Source organism: Schistocerca gregaria, chromosome X (genome assembly GCF_023897955.1).
Source record: "Schistocerca gregaria isolate iqSchGreg1 chromosome X, iqSchGreg1.2, whole genome shotgun sequence".
In the NCBI taxonomy this organism is placed as follows: Eukaryota; Metazoa; Arthropoda; class Insecta; order Orthoptera; family Acrididae; genus Schistocerca; species Schistocerca gregaria.
The window spans coordinates 573,278,939-573,301,971 of NC_064931.1; the positions used below are offsets into that span (position 1 = coordinate 573,278,939).

The following is a 23,033-nucleotide window of genomic DNA, read 5'->3' on the forward strand; positions in this document are numbered from 1 at the left end:
ATTGATATAGGGGTTGCTGTTCGAATTGCTCTCACTATAAAATATTAAAGATCATGAGTTGTATCCAGTGACACACAGAAGCATCATATTTGACATTTACCCCCTATGCTGCTCATTATTGTAGTCTGCCAGATTGACGGTACCATAGCACGTCATGATCACTGTGCTCACCTTGTGCTACCTACGATTTTTGGGTATTTTTAATTTCACTTTTTGTCACTCATAAATATAAATGACAATATTTGAAAAATTCTAAGATTTTAATTTAGGATATTTTTCCTGTTTCTGTTATAGATTCTGAAGATGACCAATGTATAGCTATAACTCGTCATGATTACACTGCTTGTTCTACTGTTTCAGAACATGTTTTCACAAGGAAACTATTATTTTACTCTCCTCTTTTAGTGTCTTGCAGAATTAACTCAAGAACAAATTTTGGCTGCCCAATACTTACCTTCAGTTAACCAAATTCCAAGTACTGATTGTTATATTATGTTGCGATGTGTGGGTTCTAAAACGGACAGTGAACAACACAACAACAATTATGTAAAAAATGTTTATTTAACTCAGTGAATTGAACACAAATGCAGTGAGATTGAAACAGTGTATTCTAGAGAGTGCCAATGTTCATAGCTGAGTCCTTTATACTGTAGTCAGTGATGGAGAGAGGTTGAGTACTCACAGGCATTGTTCATGATACAGAAGGGGCCGATGATAGGCTGTGGTGGCCTCTTATCCAGTTTGATAGTAGTGACGTGTGTGCTAGTCGAGAGGAGTGTGTCTATAGGACTGTCATCATTGAAGAACGTGATTGCTATATGGCTGTCTTTGGTGGTGTAATGCCTGTTGCCAACCTGTGAATTTTGTATTGACATGATGTTATGTTGTGTGTCAAAGTAGACAACACTGATGATAGACTGTTAAGAACCATCTCATTTGCTTGGAAGAGAATAAAAATCGAAAACAGAAATGATCGTAAACTAACTATGGAAACTGTAGGAAGGCATTAATTAGAATATTGATTATTGTCAGTATATCATTGATGATGTGTTAGAAAACTTATAAAACTGAGAAAAAGGTATCATTGTTGAAGACATGCATATATTAGAAATGTTATGTGTTCATGAACAAGTCAGGTGAAAGAGCATTCTTTTAATAGAAAAACTGGATAACTGAACTGGAATTGTGAACACCCAAGAAACGGCAAGCTTTTTCACCTCACTCCCTCCTTGATTGTGTATATAAATCTAAAGACACTGTATCATAATTTGTTTTGGGTGAGATGTAGCCCCAGTTGCATTTTACAACTGTTGCTTCAGGCTAGGTTTTCCATTATACTTGGGGAGGGGGTTTTATACTCACTAACAGAGGATACAGATAGTCGATCTGGGGCACTACAGTTAACACTTGTCAGTTGCTACCAGAGGCGCAATCACAGGGTCACTTGAGAGGACCCAATGGCAGCACAGAGCTAAGCGTGTGCCTGTGGGCCAGTCCCCTTTAGTACGCCACGTGACCTCTGTTAAGTCTCGCCTAGGTGCTGTTTGGATATCTACCCTGCTTTGGACATAGACTTTCCAGCTTACGTTCTGGTGTCTATACAGTGCTCTGCTCAGGACAATTTCGGCTTTGTTCCCACATTATGCATTCATGCCAAGGGCGGTTACTTTAGTGGTGATGAGTTTTAACCCTACTGTGTTTATGCTGACATGTTTGCTTCTGGTCCCTGTGTTAGAGACACCAACATTATGTAACATTAGCAGCAACAGATGTCACTGTAGTAGCAGCTACAACACCAGTATTTTGAGGCTTATAAGCAATGACACAAAGAACACCAGGCCACTCTTCTCCAGCCTGTGTCTCGATAGCAGTGACCACATCAGTCGATGGCTGTATCTACACCCCACCACTATATGCTGCATTTGACGAGTTGTTGAAGAGCTAGGAAGTCAACCTCCATTGCTTTGAACTCTACCGTTTTGCTTACAACATTTGTGGTAGGCAGCAAAGTGCTTTGTTTTTGTCTTCGAGTAGTTGTTTATACGAAATGGTGCAAAAATTGAAACCACTCTCAGATAGTAGTGTATTGTCTTTCAGCCATCTGTGTTTCCTGTTAAGCAAATACCACAGTCAGCAGACACATCTTTTTGCATCTAGATTGCAGATTAATCAGTCTTAAGGTACCTTCACACCGAAAACCAACTCCAACAAACAAAAACATGTAACTGTTGTAAGTTTGGCAAACTTGCAATGCTGTGAGTTTGGAAAACTTACAACTGTTGAAAAATGTTGACAATAGTTTCAAGCTCTTGTAAACAAACGTTCAGCGTTTTTATTTTTTGCTACAAAAAAGCAATGGAAATGGATTCTGACTGTGAAGATCTGCCATTTGTTATAGTGGGGGATGATGCTTTTGCTCTTTCAAAGTACATGATGAAACCATATGCAGGGTGGCAAGAGAGAGGCAGCTAAGAACGAATGTTTAATTACCGAATATCTCACGCTAGAAGAATTGTGGAGAATATTTTTTGGAACGTTGTAAGCAGTTTTTCGGTGTCTTAGAACAATTACACCCTTAAGTCCTCAAAAAGCAACATTAGTGACTTCTGCAACTGTGTCTTTGCACAGTTTTCTTAGAAGACATAAAGAAAGTGCCATAGTTTACTCACCACCTTGCAGTTTTGATGTGGAAGATCCAGAAACAGTCAAGAGTTTCAGATATCAGTTGAAGGATTTCTCAGCAAAAATAAATTTCTTCAGAGAAAGGGAGGCAACACAGGAAGAACCACAAAGAATGTAAAGAACGAATTTGCTATCTGCTTTGTGTTGGATGCTGGTAAAGTGGAAATGGCAAGAGAAATATGCATACATAAATATCAAGTGAAAAGGCTAATGTAATAAAAAATTTCTGAACAAAACCTGTATAGCTTTAGTTATTAACAATATATGCCATTAATTTGCAAACTACTTTCTATCAGATGTTGACAAAATGATATGACAAGAGAAATAAATTAATTTACAGCGAAAATAGAGATGTATTTACCAAATTTCCAACCAAAAGTCTTACAGCTTCTGTTACGCTATGAATGACATTTTTCTTACGATTGTAAATATTTGTCTTCCTGGCTTGTTCATGCCTTCCAAAAACTTCATATGCTCGTAAAATATCCATTTCAGAACATAGATCTCAGTTGTCCCAGACCCACTTTTAGTTTTGAGCATTTTACAATGGGCATGATTGTACTGTGTTTTCATATTTGTCCATTTCCTTTCACACTCCACAAGTGGCACACCAATTTTATCCGAAACTCCTTTCAACAAATCTTTCCTTTTATATCTGTCTTTATATGCAGAATCAGAAGGATCCTGTAGAGGTTTTCTCATTTAAATTTCTGATAAAAACTGAATTGTTAGATCTGTTGACAGCTCGTGAGTTGCCATTGTCGAAAGAAACACAGCAGACAAAGAAAGAAACACAGCAGACGATATGGCAAATGTGCATGCACAAGTCACACAACCCTGCCATGTGTTTGTTCATTGAGCATAAACTGCAAACTCAAGACAAAAGTTCCTTCAACTAGTTGTTCAGACTCGTGACTTTAAACAACTGTTGACAACAGGTGAAAACTAAGTCGAACTTCCAGTTGGAAACAGTTGCCAACCGAGTTGGTTTTCAGTGTGAAGGTACCTTTATAAACAATGTGGACAGTCATATGCAGCATGTGCTGCTGACTTACAGGGTCCCACACACGTGCAATTTCATGTGTCAACTGTAAAGTCTCCTGTGCAGAATCATTTATTTGAAATGTGATTGTGTGCTTTACCCCTCACAGGGAGATCACCACAAAGGCTTTAGCTAAACCTGATTGTAGTCTTGGTGAAGTACTTCTAATTGCTAAGTTTTTTGAAGCTGCCTCGAAAGCTAGCAGGTTTTTACAACCTACACTCAGGTTTCCCAAGTTGTTAGTAACTGTCGCAAGCACTGGGGAGTCCAGATCACTGGCATTTTATGAGAGACTTAAGTATGTCAAGGATTCTGTTCCTTGCTCAGTATCGAATGACCGGTTTTTGTAATGTTTGTGGCTCAGTAACGCCGTCCCTCCTTGGTGTTGCAATTTGTATCATGCACGTCGAAGAACCTTCAGTGCTGTCCAGAATGCAGCCGTGAGCATAACAGAAGCTGAGGCCCGCATCATGCAGCAAACTGTTGGTAATCACAGTCACGTGGCCATCGTCTGTCAACAGATTGCCAACCAGCCATGTACTCAGTGGCTATATGAAGACAAAGCTGTGGTACATACAGTCACGGCTGCAGAACTGGTGACCTCCTTGCTGCCATGAAAGCTCACTTTGGCTTTTACACTGCTTGATCAGTCTGTGGAGTTCCAACTAGACACAGGCACAGCCGTTTAGTTCAATCAATGTGGACACACATTGCTGGCTCAGTTTGCCTCCTTTGTGACAGGCCCAGAATGGTGTCCTATCTTACAACCAAAGGTCCATTCCTTTCCTCAAAGAGCTGTTGCTGGCAGCTAAGTACAAAAACATTGAATGCGTGCTAACTTACTCCCATACCGCTACAATTTTTTTTTTTTTTTTTTTTTTTTTTTTTTTTTTTTTTTTTTTTTTGGAATAGGCACCAATACCTGTTTTGGACTTACAGTATAGGACCAAGTTAATTTAATGTCAGCCACAGTGCCTTTCGGCTGTTCAGGCAAAACTCGCATAGCTTCAGAACCAAACTGTTTTCTCCCAGCTTCCACCAGTTGGTGGGAAACACCTGTGGTGGTCATTAACACTCTGAGTGCCAGTCACTTTTTGTAAATCTAGCTTCTTATCGCCATCTCCTTCATCCAGTGCTGGAATTTGGATTATAATTCGACTCCCTGGTACAGAATCAAGAAACAACATGAAACTATTTTTCTTACTTTGAAATAAGAGTGGCTGAATATTTCAGATAGTTCTTTTTTGTGTGATAGAGCCAGAAACACAAAACCTCACTTTGCATACATACCACACTGAAATTACATATTTCATTTGTGCTCCAGTGATCTGCAATAGATGGTCACTCACTGATGATTATATGCAAAATGCCTGCAATAAATTTTCAAATGTCATCCAGGCTGACTGTTTCGATTCCTGAATTAGATGAATCATAAGTAGGCTCTTCATCCATGTCATCAACATCAAAACTATTGATACAACCTTTCTCAGATTCTTCAAGAATGCAAAGAATATTTTCATCACTGAGCGTCCTGTTGCCTCGAGTGCACAATCTCCTTAGACTGCATTGTCATGAACCACAGTGGCAGAAATGTATAGTAGGAGTATTTATGTGCCTTCTTGTATTTACAAGACAACTAATATTACTCATGAGAGCTAACAGTTGAATGAGGAATCCTGACTGTAATATTATGGGCATGGAAGCCTGTAATATAATGGACATGGCATTCTTTCCATCATTGAAGACAACCTAATATTACGAGCATGTCGTTACGTGTTTGTGGTAAACTTGAAGTCTATGGTTAATTCACAGACTAACATTGATCTGTACCTACTCTATTGCCCAGAGGAATTGTCTAAATTAGCTGGAGGACACGATTTTTAGAAAATTGTTTTAAAGTATGTATACTTCCAAGTGCAGCTTGATGAGTTGTCTTGGCAGATCCTAGTTTTAAATATGCCGTTTGTCTTGTACAGGTATAATTGATTGCTGTTTGTGGTTGCAAGTGCATTCACCATTTCCCAAAAGTATTTGGAACAGTTGATTCAAGATATTCCGCACTATGTCAACTATTTGGACGATATTATCATAACAGGGGGCGGGGGTTACATGCATAACACCGCAAGAATCTTGAATCCCTTATTAAGCTGCTCCAGGAAAACTGTTTACATTGCCAGTTGGAAAAGTACAGTTTCCTTGCCCCCGTCATCAGCTACCTGGGGCACATTCTTAGTCATGAAGGTATTATGCCCACATGTGACCATGTCAATGTGATGATAAAGATGGCAACGCCAACCAACCTTTAACAGATGCAGTCATTTCTAGCGAAAATAACTTATTACGCCAAATTTATTCTCTAAGTATCACAGATCACACACCCTCTCAATCGCCCCCTCCGGGTCTGGGGGTTAGAATAGGCCCGAGGTATTCCTGCCTGTCGTAAGAGGCGACTAAAAGGTGTCCCTCCCCCTCAAGGGGGTAGTTAGTGCCTGCGCCCTTTCGTTATCCAGAAGGGCGTAGATGCCATAGCCGGATCGGTCAAGTCTTGTACCAGGTTGCGTAACGGTACCTTGTTACTAGAAACTGAGAGCGCCTTTCAGGCACAAATACTGCTTCGGGCCACACTCATGTACACGTTCCCTGTCCGGGTGGAGGCTTACCACACTTTAAATTCGTCTCGTGGTGTGGTATATACTAGATCATTCGACGGATTGACTGACGAGGAGATTCAGTCTTTCCTCGCTGAGCAGGGCGTGACATCTGTCCATAGGGTCATGAAAAAGGTCAACAATGACCTTGTACTGAACCAGACACTTTTCTTGACCTTTAATAGTGTTCAGCTGCCGTCGCGCATCAAAGCGGGCTACAAGGTTATTTCTGTTCGCCCCTATGTCCTGACACCTACGCGCTGCTACCAGTGTCAGTATTTTAATCACACTCGCCAGTCTTGTTCCAACGCGGCTAAATGTGTCACTTGTGGCAGGGATGCCCATGAGGGTGACTGTCCACCTCCGTCTCCTCGTTGTGTGAACTGTCAGGGTGACCATGCAGCGTCCTCCCGCGACTGTCCCATCTACAAGGAAGAATGCTGTATCTAAGAAATTCGGGTCAAAGAGAAAGTGTCCACCTCGGCTGCTCGCAAGCTATTTGCTAGTAGGAAGTCCACACTGCTTCCAGCAGGGAAATACAGTACTGTCCTCGCCTCTCCTCGGACTACCAGGGAGGTGATGACGCAGACATGCAATCTGACCTTCAGCACTATGGTCGTCCGTTCGGCCAGTGCTAAGATCGCCTGGTCGATGTCTCCTCTTCCTCCCGTCACCCCTCAGACAAAAGCACCTTTATCAGCTTCTGCCAAGACGAAGACCCAGAAGTCAGATGCACGGGCTTTCAAGAAGGAACCGTCTCGTGCAGACTCTCAGCCATCGACCAATACTTCCACAAAACGACCTTCCAAGAAGGCTCGTAGTAAGCACAGTTCTCCTTCCCTGCCACGGCGCATTTCTTCTCCTGCGCCACCCAGCGGTTGCCGCCCCAGGCCATCATCCGTTTCGCCTGGCCTCACCGCTGGTAGCCGAACATCTGGCCGTTCACCAGCGGAGGGAGCTCCCCCTCCCGGCCATATTAACAAGATGGGCGATGAACCTATAGAACAAATGGACGATGACTGTCCACCTACTGCTAGCGGCGGCAGTGCTCGCTCGATGCCGAGCCCTCAGCGGTCTTCGAGATGACCCCTTCTTGCATCTTCTTCTTCTCACAGTGGCACTTATTCACTGGAATATTCGCAGCATTCGCTCCAACTGAGAGGACTTGAAATTGCTGCTCCGCTTGCACCGTCCGCTCGTCGTAGCCCTCCAGGAAACGAAGCTGCGTCCATGCGATCACATTGCCTTGGCACACTACACCTCTGTGCGTTTTGACCTACCCCCTGTCTCAGGTATTCCGGCTCATGGAGGGGTTATGTTGCTGGTCTGGGATGATATCTACTATGATCCCATCACATTGCACACCGGCCTGCAGGCAGCTGCCGTCCGCATTACTCTCCCCACTTTTACATTTTCCATTTGTACCGTTTACACTCCATCGTCGTCTGCCGTTACCAGGGCAGACATGATGCAAATTATTGCTCAGCTACCTGCACCATTTTTGTTAACTGGAGTCTTCAGTGCTCACCATCCTTTTTGGGGCTCTCAAGCATCCTGTCCGAGGGGCTCCCTGTTAGCAGACGTTTTCAACCAGCTCAATCTTTCTGCCTCAATACTGGCGCCCCTACTTTTCTTTCAGACACATCTCACACCTATTCCCATTTAGACCTCTCTGTATGTACTACCCAACTTGCATGCCGGTTTGAGTGGTATGCACTTTCTGATACATATTCGAGCGACCACTTCCCGTGTGTTATCCATCTCCTGCATCATACCCCCTCTCCGTGCTCAACTAGTTGGAACATCTCGAAAGCAGACTGGGGGCTCTTCTCTTTCCGGATCAAACCTTCACAAGCTGCGATAGTCAGGCTGCACACCTTACGGAAGTCATTCTCACTGCTGCTGAATATTCCATCCCTCACACTACTTCTTCTCCATGTCACGTACCGGTCCCCTGGTGGACTGCAGCATGTAGAGACGCTTTACGTGCTCGTCGATGTGCTTTACGCACCTTTAAACGCAATCCTACAGTGGCGAATTGTATCAATTATAAACGATTATGTGGGCAATGTCGTCGTATTATTAAAGAAAGCAAGAAAGCCAGCTGGGCTGCTTTCACAAGCACCTTCAACAGTTTTACTCCTTCTTCTGTTGTCTGGGGTAGCCTGCGTTGGCTATCTGGCACTAAGGTCCACTCACCAGTTTCTGGCTTGACGGTTGCGAATGACGTCCTTTTGGCCCCTGAGGATGTCTCCAATGCCTTCAGCTGCTTTTTCGCAGAGGTTTCGAACTCCGCTCATTACCACCCTGCCTTCCTCCCCCGAAAACAGGCAGAGGAGGCTAGGCCACCTAACTTCCACTCCTCGAATTGTGAAAGTTATAATGCCCCATTCACCATGCGGGAACTCGAAAATGCACTTGCCCGGTCACGGTCCTCCACTCCAGGGCCTGATTCTATTCATATTCAGATGCTGAAGAATCTTTCTCCTGCGGGTAAAGGTTTCCTTCTTTGCACTTACAATCGCATCTAGATTGAGGGACATGTTCCTGCATGCTGGCGCGAGTCTATTGTTGTACCGATTCCTAAGCCGGTGAAGGACAAGCACTTGCCTTCCAGTTATCGACCCATCTTGCTTACCAGCTGTGTCTGTAAGGTGATGGAGCGAATGGTTAACTCTCGTTTAGTTTGGCTGCTCGAATCTCGACGCCTACTTACCAATGTACAATGTGGATTTTGTAGGCGCCGCTCTGCTGTTGACCATCTGGTTACCTTGTCGGCCTTCATTATGAATAACTTCTTGCGGAAGCGCCCGACCGCGGCTGTTTTCTTTGAGAAGGCTTACAACACCTGTTGGAGGGTGGGCATTCTCTGCACCATGCATACATGGGGCCTTCGCGGTCACCTCCCTCTTTTTATTCGTTCCTTTTTAATAGATCGACAGTTCAGGGTACGTGTGGGTTCTGTCCTGTCAGACACTTTTCGCCAGGAGAATGGGGTGCCACAGGGCTCAGTTTTGAGCGTCACTCTCTTCGCCATAGCGATCAATCCAATAATGGATTGCCTCCCAGCTGATGTATCAGGCTCCCTTTTCGTGGACAATTTTACCATCTATTGCAGCGCGCAACGTACATGTTTCCTGGAGCGCTGTCTTCAGCGTTCTCTTGACCGTCTTTACTCCTGGAGTGTCACCAATGGCTTCCGTTTTTCTGCCGAGAAGACGGTCTGTATTAACTTCTGGCACTACAAAGAGTTTCTCCCACCGTCCTTACGACTCGGTCCCGTTGCTCTCCCATTCATGGAGACAACAAAATTTTTAGGTCTTACATTTGACAGGAAACGTAGCTGGTCTCCACATGTGTCATATTTGGATGCCCATTGTACCCGTTCTCTAAATGTCCTCCGTGTTCTCAGTGGTATGTCGTGGGGAGCGTATCGAACTGTCCTACTTCTCCTATATCGGTCGATCGTCCGCTCCAAGCTGGATTATGGGAGCTGCGTATACTCCTCTGCACAGCCGTCCATCTTACGCCTCCTCAACTCCATACAACATCGGGGTTTACGTCTTGTGATCGGAGCGTTTTATACTAATCCCATCAAGAGTCTTCATGCTGAAGCCGGTGAATCGCCACTCACCTACAGGCGCGATATACTGCTTTGTCGTTATGCCTGTCGGCTACTGTCAATGCCCGACCACCCATCGTATCGTTCCTTTTTTGACGACTCTCTCGACCGTCAATACGGGTTGTATGTCTCTGCCCTGCTACCCCCTGGAGTTCACTTTCGTTGCCTCCTTCAGCACTTTGATTTTTCACTCCCTGCAACCTTTAGAGTGGGCGAGAGCCACACGCCACCTTGGCTCCAGGCTCAGGTTCGCGTTCACCTTGACCTCAGCTCGCTCCCAAAGGAGGTTACCCCTGGTTCAGTATACCACTCCAGTTTTGTTGAACTTCGTTCGAAGTTCATTAATATGACCTTCATTTATACAGATGGCTCTAAGACGAATGACGGGGTCGGGTGTTCTTTTATTGTCGGGGCACAAAGTTTCAAATACCGACTACATTGCCATTGTTCGGTCTTCACAGCTGAGCTCTTTGCCCTCTACCAGGCTGTTCTTTACGTCTGCCACCACCGACATTCTGCTTATGGCATCTGCTCCGATTCTCTGAGCGCCATCCAGAGCCTCAGTGATCCGTATCCAGTTCACCCTTTCGTGCACCGGATCCAACACTCTCTTCAGCAGCTGGTGGACGACAGTTCTCCAGTTAGATTTATGTGGGTTCCTGGCCATGTCGGTATCCCTGGGAACGAAGCTGCTGATGCCGCAACCAAGACTGTGGTCCTCTAGCCTCGGATGGCTTCTTGTTGTGTCCCTTCATCAGATTGTAGCAGGGTCATTTGTCGGCACATTTTATCGCTGTGGCATGCCGATTGAGCTGCACTTACAGACAACAAGCTTCGGGCCTTGAAACCTCTTCCCGCAGCTTGGACGTTCTCCTCACATCCTTCTCGGCAGGAGGAGGTCGTTTTGGCCTGGATACTAATTGGACACTGCCGGTTCAGCCATCACCATCTGCTGACGGCTGCACCGGCACCGTTCTGTCCATGTGGGCAATTGCGGATGGTCCGCCACATTTTAACGTCCTGTCCGGATTTTACTACACTGCGTCTTGATCTTGGCCTGCCATGTACTCTGGATGCCATTTTAGCGGATGACCCAGGAGCTGCTGCTCATGTTCTTCGTTTTATCAACTTGACACACCTGTCTAAGGATGTTTGATTATGCTGTTGTTTTTTAATCCTATGCCTGTTAATACGTCTTTTATAGGGCTGCCTTTCAACAGGCTTTTCGGCACCTTATGGACAGTCTCAAGGTGGCTTCATGACTGATGCCTTATATGCTTGGTCTGCTGTTGACTCTGGCTATAGACATGTCCCAGTTTGCTGATTGTGGTGGTTTTGTCAGGTGGTTTGGAGCACCTTAAGTGCTTTGCCTACAAAACTTTCAGTGCTGAGCAGCTCAGCTATTCCCTTATTGAGAAAGAGATGTAGCGATCATTTATGGAGTCAAGAAGTTGTATGTATGTGTGTATGCCAGCTATTTCACCTGTTGACTGACCACAAACTATTGATTTCCTTGTCTAGGCATCAGTCTAAGTTTGAATAAGAATGTGTAGCAACTGCAGTGCTGGATACTGTTTTCAAGAGAATACCATTATGAAATCCATTTTCACCCCACAGCCCAATACGCCAGTGTCCTGCCTTCCTCTTGGGACCAATATGGAATTTAACCGTCAGAAAACTGTGTCGTCCCGCCACTCCCAACCCAGATCAACAGCTCCAAACAGCCTTGGATGAATTCCCACTGACAACTTGCAAGGTCATCTTGGCGTCCTTCCACAACCCAGTCCTGCACAAGACCAACTCAGTTTTTTTGCAATTATTTTGCACTGCGCTACCAACTCAGCACCACACAGGGTGTCTTAAAATTGGACATGAAGGACTCTGACTGCCAGGTTGTCATTCTGCCCTCCCTTTGGGTCGCACATCCTCCAGCTCCTCCATGCATCATGTTGGGAGACTAGCTATATGCCTGTGATTCGCAATGTAAGTTAAAGAAGAGTCTTTGCATAGCATTGTTATTTAGGGCTCTGTACCTCAGTCGGTAAAAATGGAACCCTTACAGGATAGCTGTGTCAATAAATTCATTTTTCTTTGCCATGAAGTCAAATATAAATTAACCTCATGAAAGAAGCAAAGCAGTTTTGTTAAGCACGAAGCAAAATCAGTAAATCGATGTATCATAGTAAACTAAATTCAATATTAATTGCTATTCATAAAGATAAGATTGCACCTGTGAAAACCCCATGAAAATTCATCTTCTTGTTTTGGAGGGTAGCCTATGCAAAGAGACAGACACCATTTTACAGTATTGTTATTTGTGTAGTCCACATGACTCATATGTTAGAAAGGAAAAAAGAAACGTACCCGCAAAATTACAGACCAATATCCCTAACATTGGTTTGCTGCAGAATCCTTGAACATATTCTCCGTTCGATTATGATAAATTTTCTGGAGACCGAGAAGCTCGTGTTCATTAATCAGCATGGTTTTAGAAAGCATCGCTCATGTGAAGCTCAGCTTGCCCTTTTCCCACACAATATATTGTGAACTATGGATGAAGGGCAGCAGGCAGACTCCACATTCCTAGATCACAGTTTGGGAATGCATGGAGGCAGAACCAATCTCTCTATTCCTTACCTCAATGGTCCCTGAGCAACCCCTTTCCTTGGGCATACTGCCGCCTCACCCACGTGGGTTGAGCTCTGTTAAATCTCACCTAGCTGGTATTAGGATATCAGTCTGGCTTACATTCTTGATGTTTATGCATTGCTCTGTCTGGTTAAGATGTGAGTATCAAATGCCAGAAGGAAGAAATGTTGTAAATTTAAAATACTGTAACGATAATATGTATTTCTTTTCTAATAATAATCATAAATGGTTCAAGATGTGCTATATACATTAATGTAATATATCCTCTAGTAAAAAATGGATTCAGAATTGAACTGTAAATCGAACTCTGTTTTGCTGGACTGTTTTGAATGTGCCTTACAAGCTTGTGGGAGAACAACATGTTACGGTAAGGATTTTACAAATTTTAGAGTGACAGTCAAGTTGAAACCTCTCCGTATCCTGACAATTGCAAGAGCACTTGTTTTATAGTGTTCTCAGAGATACTGAATCCTGTTTTATTCCCTTGGAATCTTAAGAGCTATCACCAAAAATAATTATAATTAATTGTGTTCTCTTTCATTTTCTAAATTTTTTATTTAATGTTTTGTTCTATTTTAGGCTATGTTATTCTATATACCTCTGATAACACATTGAATGATCGTGATTGGGTGGCAGAAGGAATTGTTGGTGATAAAATGACAACGTCAGTGAAGAATCTTAGTCCACAAACAACGTATTATTTTAAGATACAGGCACGTAATAATAAAGGATATGGGCCTTTTTCTGCAGTTGTAACATTTACCACTGGAATAGGTAAGTCAGTAATGTATATTGTCAGAGCTCACTGATCTGCGTCCTGTATTATTTCTCATGATCCAAACAATATTTGTCTCAGTGTATCTTATGTGGTTACAGCCTCTGGTCGCTTAAATGTTACAGTTAAACAACACATATAACTGTCCATTTCCTCATAAGTTGTTCATCACAACTGCTGTTGCACACAGATATATTCAGAAGATCCATTCACACATTAATCTAATTTTTAATTAATTTATTGATTAATTCATTCTATTTATATTCACGGTGCACCCTTTTTTGAATTTGCAATAGCTTGATTGACAGTTTGCTGGCCTCATTAATGCAAGATGGGAGCTGTAAGTTTATTTCATTCCTTTCTTCTTGTTCTCTCTCTCTCTCTCTCTCTCTGTGTGTGTGTGTGTGTGTGTGTGTGTGTGTGTGTGTGTGTGTGTGTGTGTGTGTGTGTGTGTGTGTGTGTGTGTGCACGCGCATGTGCGCGTAGGAGTGTGGTTGTGTGTGTGCGTTCACTTGCGCCGTAGCGGCATGGCCTCCAGCAACGTAAGCAATACATCAATGAGAAAGTCCAGATAATGCACCCCAGTTAACGTTTGTGATGGCATGTATGGCCATATTAATCTATTGCCAAGTACTCCTGCCTGTCTATTGATTGAGAATCGGTGTTGATGCACTCTTTCCTGAATTGCTTGAGGATTTACACTTGCCCATACGTGCTGGTTATGGAAATTCACAACACCATGTCTTGTGAACCCTGCCTCATCGATAAATAAAATCTGGATGTGAACAGTGGATCTGCGGCACACTTCTGCAACAGCCATTGACAGAACCGCCTCTGCCATGATAATCCTGTGACCTTAGGGCATGAACGTGCTGTAGATGATATGGTTATAGCAATTGTTCATGAAGTACCTCCCAGATAAGAGAGTGAGACACTCCTTCTGTTGCTGCTAATCATCGCACACTGTTCCCAGAGGTTTCTTCCACTGAATGTAGCACACGATCCTCCATGACAGGCATGCAGACTGTGCAGGGCCCTCCAGTGTCATTCTTTCCAGGTTGCAAGGGTACCTACATCCCTCAGACACTGGATAAGTCTGTTGAACAGCTTATCGGGGGGGCATTTTTAAGCGTAGAGGGCAAAGGCTCACAGGCTACATCCACTTGCTAAACCATAACAGAATATCATATCTGCCTTTTCACTTATCGAGTAGTTGCCATGAATGGATTACACATGGTGGAAGAGAGAAAATGTAAATGTGATACACAGTTTTTATGTACAAACAGTGCAATAAGTGAATCTACGTTTGGAAGAAGGAAAAACACAATGATGCGTACCGAGGGTTGACAGTACTGTACAGTAGGTCACACTAACATAATGAAAACTAACATAGCCAACAACAAGATTCGAACCACATAACTGACAGCAGATCACCGTATGGTAGATAGTGTACTGTGAGTAAGACATCATAATACCCTGCCAACAAGTTTGAGGGAGCACCAATGCATTGACTATGCAAATATCTGCAACCAAGCATCACAGAGCCCTTTCTATAAACACTTGTTTATCTTGGAAAGTATGTATTTCCAAATCCATGTTTATTGGACTTGTTTTTCTTGTTTCAATGAATACTACCATCTCTCAGAGTATTCGACACCTTTTTTTCTAACACCCTGCACACGCACGCACACGCACGCACGCACGCGCGCGCGCGTGTGTGTGTGTGTGTGTGTGTGTGTGTGTGTGTGTGTGTGTGTGTGTGAAGGGTAACTTTGTGTGTGTAGTGTAACTTTGTTACAAGTGAAGCAGGTCAACACAATTATATTTGAACATTACAACTGGTGTACAGAACTCTTTCTGTTTATTGTGCAGTTCCTCAACAGTCATGTATAAGGTTGGTAAAATAGATGTGCTCGTATTTGAAGCGACTGTACAATTACTTGTTTATATTTTCAGTAAGTGACCTTTTGTCGAAAAGTGGCTTCATTAGTTGAGCAACACTGAGCAATGTGACATAGATAAGATTAGATTAGATTAAGATTTCATTCCATAGACCCAAAAAATGAGATGATTCTCATGGGTGTGGAACATGTCAGAAAATATAACATAAAAAACATAAAATATTTGAATATAATACTTATTACACTGGTCATTTGACAGGAGATTGTCAAAATAGGTGAATACATTACAGTAATCTGTAACTGCTAATATTTACAGAATTCATACACTGTCAGAATGAAACATTGTAATGCTCTTTTAATAAATTTATCATACACAAAATCGTAATTGTGACTGTTGCAACAAAGTGCTGTCAAAACTGAAATTTTAACACACATTTTTACTTAAGCTGGTGTAACAGTCCCTGCTAAGATATTCACCTATAGAGTAGAAGGAGTTGCCTATCAAAAAGTCTTTCAAACTCTGTGTAAACCATGCTTTATCTGAAACCAAGTTGTTAATAGTTGCTGGAAATTTATTGAAAATGTGTATTCCTGATTATTGGACCGCTTTTTGGTCAAAGGTAAGTGATTTTAGGTATTTATGTAGAGTGTTCTTATTCCGAGTACTGATACTGTGTACGAGGGGCGTTTGAAAAGGCCATGTAAAAATAAAAACGACTTATGTCTTTGGGGTAAACCTTTTTTATTTTTTGACATAGTCTCCTTTTAGACTTATACAATTCGTCCAACCCTGTTCTAATTTGTTGATCCCTTCCGAATAATAGGAATTGTACAAGTCAGCAAAATAGCTATTAGTTGCTGCAATCACTTCCTCCTTTGAATAAAATCTTTGTCCCACCAGCGAAGTCTGGAGAATAGGGGGAATGGGAAACAAGTTGGAATCCTATTTTCATTAATTTTGTGACCACAACTGCTGAGGTGTGTGCTGGTGCATTGTCGTGATGGAAAAGGACTTTTTGCGGTCCAGTTGCCAGCGTTTTTCTTGCAGCTCGGTTTTCAAACGGTCAAATAATGATGAATAATATGCATCCATGTTTCATCCAATTGATGAAACGATGCTTAAAGTCCTGCGGATTCTTCCTGAACACCTGCAAACCATCCTTGCAACACTTCACATGATTCCGTTTTTGGTCAAGTGTGAGCAATCGTGGAACCCATCTTGCGGATAGTTTTCTCATGATCAAATGTTTATGTAAAATAGTATGTAACCATTCATTCGAGATGCCCACAGCACTAGCAATCTCACGCACCTTAACTCTTCTGTCATTCATCACCATATCATGGATTTTATCAATGATTTCTGGAGTCGTAATCTCCACAGGGCATCCAGAACGTTTAGCATCGGTTTTGCCCATATAGCCACTCCAAAAATTTTGAAGTCACATATAAACTGTTCTAATCGAAGGTGCAGAGTCACCGTAATGTTTATCAAGCTTCTCTTTAGTCTCCTGAGGCGTTTTGCCTTTCATAAAGTAATGTTTAATCACCACACAAAATTCTTTTTTGTCCATTTTTTGACAATCGCTAAACTTCCTTGATTCACACAAATGCCAAACACAAAGAAATAGACCAATTTGGCTGAAACTTGGTGTGTGTTCTTTTCATAGATGCTACTAACTAAACATGACCAAAAAACTAAACACGACCTCAATACCCACCGGTGGTGCCATCTCTCGGACTTTGCACGTACTTTTCAAACACCCCTCGTATTAAGCTACTGGTTGGAAAATACAGATATATTACTTGCAACAAATTTCATTAAGGAATAAATATACTTTGAAGCAGTGGTTAAAATACAAAGTTTCTTGAACAGGTTTCTACATAATGTTCTTCAATTTACACCACACATGATTCTTATTACACGCTTTTGCACGCAAAAAATTTTTGGTTGGTTTGATGAGTTACCCCAGAAATATAATCCTGTATGACATAATAGAATGAAAGTAAGCAAAGTGTGCAAGTTTTTTATATGCATATCTCTTACATCTGACATCATTCTCACTGCAAATGCAGACTTTTTTAGGCACTTAAGCAATTCTGTGGTATGCCATTCCCAACTGAATTTATTATCGAGTTGTAATCCCAGAAATTTAACACTGTCTTTGATCTGCATGTCTTCATGTGTTATACACCTGTTGGAAGGAAATCTCTTACAAGTTGTGATCTGCATATAGTGGGTCTTCTCAAAGTTTGATGACAGTGAATTAGCTTTAAGCCATTTATTAATGTCAGTGAAAATTTGATTAGCACCTATTTCTAAATCTGTACTTGACATGCTACTTAATGCAATGTTTGTATCATCTGCAAACAAAACAAACTTAGCATCTGGCAATGTAACAGATGAGAGGTCATTAATGTACACAACAAAAAAGCAGTGGACCCAAGATGGTACCTTGAGGAATACCACATTTAATTAATTCCCAATCAGATGAAGACTGACTGCTTACTGCACAGGTATTTCGCTACGACACCCTTTGTTTCCTGTTAGTTAGACAAGACTCAAACCATTTTGCAGCATTGCCGGTGACATCATAATATTCTAATTTACTTAAGAGAATGCTGTGGTTCACACAGTCAAAGGCTTTTGACAGGTCACAGAAAATGCCAGTAGCCTCTAATTTATTACATAATGAATTGAGTACATTCTCACTGTAAGTGTAAATAGCTTTCTCTAATCAGAACCCTTAAGAAATCCAAACTCTGACTTAGACAATATATTATTTGCAGTCAAATGCTTAAGGAGATGCTTGAACACAACCTTTTCAAATATTTTTTGAGAAAGCTGGCAAAAGTGAAATTGGTCGATAGTTTGATGGTATCTCTTTATCCTCCTCCTTGTAAAGAGGCTTAAGTTTGGCATATTTTAGCCAGCCATATTGGTTAAAACTCTGGAGTTTCATTCTCTAAAATAGTTCATACTGTAACAGGAAAGGGAATGACTAGCAGTGGTACTAGGTACCTTCCGCCAGGAACTGTATGGTACTCTGTAGAGTACTATGTAGATTTAGATATAAATGTAGACGTGAAGATCAAATCTCTGACCAGTGTTTTTTATTTAGGTTTTTGTGGTTCCCTTTAAAGTGCATCAGGGAAACGTTAGGCTGATTCCTTCGATAAAGACATCCATAATTTCTTCTCCCATTCTTGTCCAGTGAATCTAGTGTTTCATATCAAATTGTTAAACTCTAACCTCTCTTCCATTGAGCTACCACATTACCCTAATGTGTGTTTTCTTCCGGCATCGTAATTTACTTTCCAACTCATGCCAATACATCACATAATGGCTCTTGTAACTGTTACTGAATGGTTCTTAATGTTGATAAATCTCTACTATCGTGTATGTTCATGGCAAATGATACATTTTTGTTATACTTTAATACTTTGAAAGCCTTTCGATTGCATAAGTTTTCAAGTGAATAACAACATTTTTATCATCCAGCTGCTGTCATGACTTTCTGAGTTAGGCTTAAGCACTTTGTTATTATTAGTTCCAAGTTGCCAAATTCTAGTAGTAATGTATTAAAGGTGCCTACACCAAAAATGGTGTAATTTATGAGGCTTGTGTAAACCTCTATTTAACAAACTGGGAATTCTCATAGTAACCTCACAGTACATCTACTCATAATGAGATTTTTTGTTAACAATGTGAAGGGAATATTAAAGATTAGAGTCTGACATCCCATCAGTAATGAGGTCTTTAGGTGCAGGTTGACAACATGAGCTTTTTTCCTCTCTCACCCCTCTACACCTGTCCCCCTGTTTCTGTCATATGGTGCCGCTGCTCAGTTGTGAAAGGTTGTCATATTGGTGTCAGTGTCAGTCAGTTGGTCAGTCAGCAACTCTTTTCAACCATGTCACACGTCCTCAGTCTGAGGCACTATAGGCAAATTTGAGATTTAATACACAACAAGTAAGTAAAACCTATGTAGTTATCAGGAAATGTATGCTACCACTTCTCATTTCCTTTCTGGCCAATTCTTCTTGTGTTGGTTTTGTCATTTTTTCCACTTGTTTATGGAAACCAGGATAGTGTGTATTATTGTTCTGTTAAATTTACATAGTGTCATTTTAAATGTTGATTTAACGCAAATGAAATTTTCTTCTCTGTTTTTGTTTGTATGTATGAGTGTGCATGTATCAGGCAGGAGATGTGAGAATGTTGCCTAAAAAGTTGAAATACTTGACAGTGAAGTGAAAGGTCTTTTGTTGTTGGTGACCAAGGAATCACCAACAAAATTATGTACTTTATTGTGGGCTGCGGTCTTCTTGTACAACTTAATCTTTAAGTTGACACGTGTCCCTGACTATTGTCCAGACAAGTTTCCTGTACTCTACGAAATACATTTTCAATGTGCTTACAGAAGAGTGGAAGTCTGTTAGTCACAGATTTTGGGTTCTTAAATCCCCATTCAAATCTTTTCTTCTGGAAAGGTCTTATGTTAAGAAATCTCCTCCTGTTTCCTTCAGAAATGCTTTTTGACCACCGATCTTTTTTACAGCAATGTAGTTTGTTTAAATGAGTTGTATACTACACTAGGAAAATATTAGTAATGTGTCAGTACTAGTAATTTTGGCATGCTAGATTGTGTTTTTATAATTGATGTCATCAGAAGCAAAGAGGTATAAATATACTTCTTGTAGTTTTGAGAAAACTGAAGTTACAGTTCACAAGGTTTCAGAATTATGCTGAGATTGCAAAATGGAATTTAAATTTTTCATATATTAGACATAAAAATACTTTGTAGCATTTTCTGTTCACATGTCGGAATTTGTAAAATTCTGTATGCACTTGTAGCCCTTTGTGTCCAGAATATTGTGAACTCAATAGAATGTGATTTATATTTTCTCTACAATGCTTTATTATTGGTTATTATAAATTCATTTGTCATAAAATTGCTATTTAGAGCCAAAACAAAACAATTATATAATGCTACATGGACACCATATCTTTTGTGGCTTACAATAGTGAAACAAAATAAAAAAGAATACTGTTTAATGCATTAACCCATTATTGAAAATAATTCATGCCACTTTCCTCTTCTCCGTGTATCATAAAAAAATCAGTATTGCCCTACAAGTACGTAACTGTTTTGTGACATCTTGTAACTAGTTTTCTTTTTGTTCACCATGTAGCAGCACAGAGTGGAGTTTCACTTGTATCCCTTTGCCACAATAATTTTATATGCCTTACCATGCTCTAAATGCTCTTGTCTCAGTTTTCTGGAAAATGCCACTTGTACCTACCATTTTGCCTCTGACCCCCTCCATTGTGAGTCACAAAAATGTATTCGGAAGTAAGACATTTATTCATGTAAAGAGAACACAAACTTGGTAACTCGATTCAGCCTATATGATTAGGATTTTTCACTGTTTTCCCAATTCATTTCCGACCCTTGAGGAACGGATTCTACTAAGAGGCTACAATGAACATTCCCCATTTCAATGCCCATTATCAATACATGTAAATTCAAGTACATCATTACATTGTATGTACATATGATTATTTTTTCAGGATTTTCACTCAGTAATTTTGCAGTTCCATATTTAATTGTTCTGTGCTCCCTCCCTCCTTTTCCTCCAACCCCCTCCCCCCTCCGTCCTCCAGTAGAATGCTAAATAAACATGAAAAAGAAAAATGTATGTTTTGCTACTGTGGTATGCTCGGCTGTTGATTCTGCACAACAGTGTATTGCATTTTTCCATCAGTTTTTCCTGGTGTTAGCATGTGAATTATTCATAGTATCCTTCTAGAACAGGTAATGGGTGCATGCTCCTTGACTGCTTTGGCTAGATACTGACTTCATATTTACACATTTATCTATTTATTTAAGACACTATGTTTATGTTAACCATTTAAACAAAAATCTTAGTTGCATGTCAGTGTAGCAGTTAATTCATTCTAAGTAGATTAGATTAGACCTGTTGTGAGGAAATGCTCAAGGGTATGGAATATGTCATAAAACAAGAATACATAATACCTGTTCACTAAAAAAAGAGATGTGTTAATGATTTTACCACAAATCTTAAACAAAATGATTCTCATGGACGTAGAACAAGTCAAAAATCTGTAATATATTTTCAGTTAAGAGGTAATACCACACTTGTCACAAACATATAAATCTGTACACAATGAGGAACATAAAAATATATAATTATTTTGCTATGGAAGAATGTATGTTTCTTTATTATACATTACAAATAATTTTATATTACAAAAATATTTGAACAATTTTCATTTCACTGACTTATTACCATGTAAATGTGATAAAAGTAGTTTCCAGTCATGTTGATGTGTTTGGTAACAATATCTTGTAGAAAGTACTCTGTCTGTCTCTTTGGCATAAAAATTATTAAAATGGAAATACAGGAGGGAAGCTGTTTTTATTTCCTAAATGATTTGCTTCTGCTATTTCTTTTATGTTCACACAAAGAAGAGATCCTCTTTATATCTGTTTCTGGGAAACATAATCAGGGCTGTATACCTTCTACACTGTCAAGTCTCATTATTACGATCAGTTAATTAACATGAGTTGCGGCAGTTTGCAGCACATACAACAGTTAAATTGGCTGTGAGTGAGTCAGTCATATGCCGATAGATCTCATTAGGTATCTGGGCAGTGCTGTCTGAAGTGATTCCCAAACACTAGTGAATTGTGTGTGACAGAGGGGTTACACAGAAAACAATATGGTCACAATGATCTCACATTTCTTGTTTGTTAAAATCTGGGGAATTTTGGGGTAGTCTTGATTGCGTTTGTACAGTCATTTTTAAGCACTTCTAGGCTTGTAGTCAGACATAGTGTGTTTCAAAGAGATCTCATATTCCCTAAGGAATATTTAGTGAATTTGAAAACCAACATGTAGGCTGAACTGCTCACAAGGCAAAATTTGCATTTTAGCTTTGAAGGTGAATATAGCCGTGGCCTCACATCTAATCATGGATAAAATCAAATATTTAGGGAAAATATCTAATACATAAATATGTATGACAGATGGTGATTTGAATCTCATCCTCAGAAATCTGAGTTTAGTGGACTGCAATAAATGTTGTGGTAGTGTTGGTTATAGTGAAGAGCTTATTCCTTTTAAGTTTACCAAATAGACCAAGTATTATAATACCATTGTTGACAGGAAACCAATACTTTGGAAAGTCAGATAACAATGCTGCCACTCTCTTTGTTATATATGAACCACTTGCTGGCTCAGCAGAGGCTTCCAAAAAATGACACCATCCTTAAAAGTTTTACTTCTGCCATAGTGTGGTAGGAGGCTCACCCCCTCTCCCCCTTTTTTGTGGTAGGAGGCTCACCCCCTCTCCCCCTTTTTTCTCGCCCCTGCTCCAACCCCCATCCCTCGCCCCTGTCCCCAATTTCTGTCTTATGGTGCCTCTGCTCAGTTATGAAAGACTGTCATTATTAGTTAATATACAATTGCGGTGTCTGTCAGTAAATTTATGCCACGACCTCTCATTTCCTTGCTGGACAATTCCTCTTTTGTCATTTTTCCCCCATTTATGGAAACCAGGATGTACAAAGTCCTAATGTACCTTGATGCAAGAGGTGTCAGTGTTTATTATTGTTCTGTTAAATTTGACTTGTATTATTGTCGATTTAGCTCAAAAGAAATATTCGTCTCTGTTTTACTTTATAAATGC

At 40.9% G+C, this 23,033-nt stretch overlaps 1 protein-coding gene across 2 annotated transcripts in view; it reads left to right on the top strand.

The window, feature by feature from the left end:
- The window catches only part of LOC126297775 (neogenin), a 218,378-nt gene that overhangs the window by 129,662 nt on the left and 65,683 nt on the right, over positions 1–23,033 (top strand). For both annotated transcript variants that reach the window (XM_049988952.1, XM_049988953.1), the window contains exon 17: positions 13,223–13,417. In XM_049988952.1, coding sequence (XP_049844909.1) covers positions 13,223–13,417 — 195 coding nt within the window. The remainder of the gene's footprint in view (positions 1–13,222; positions 13,418–23,033) is intronic.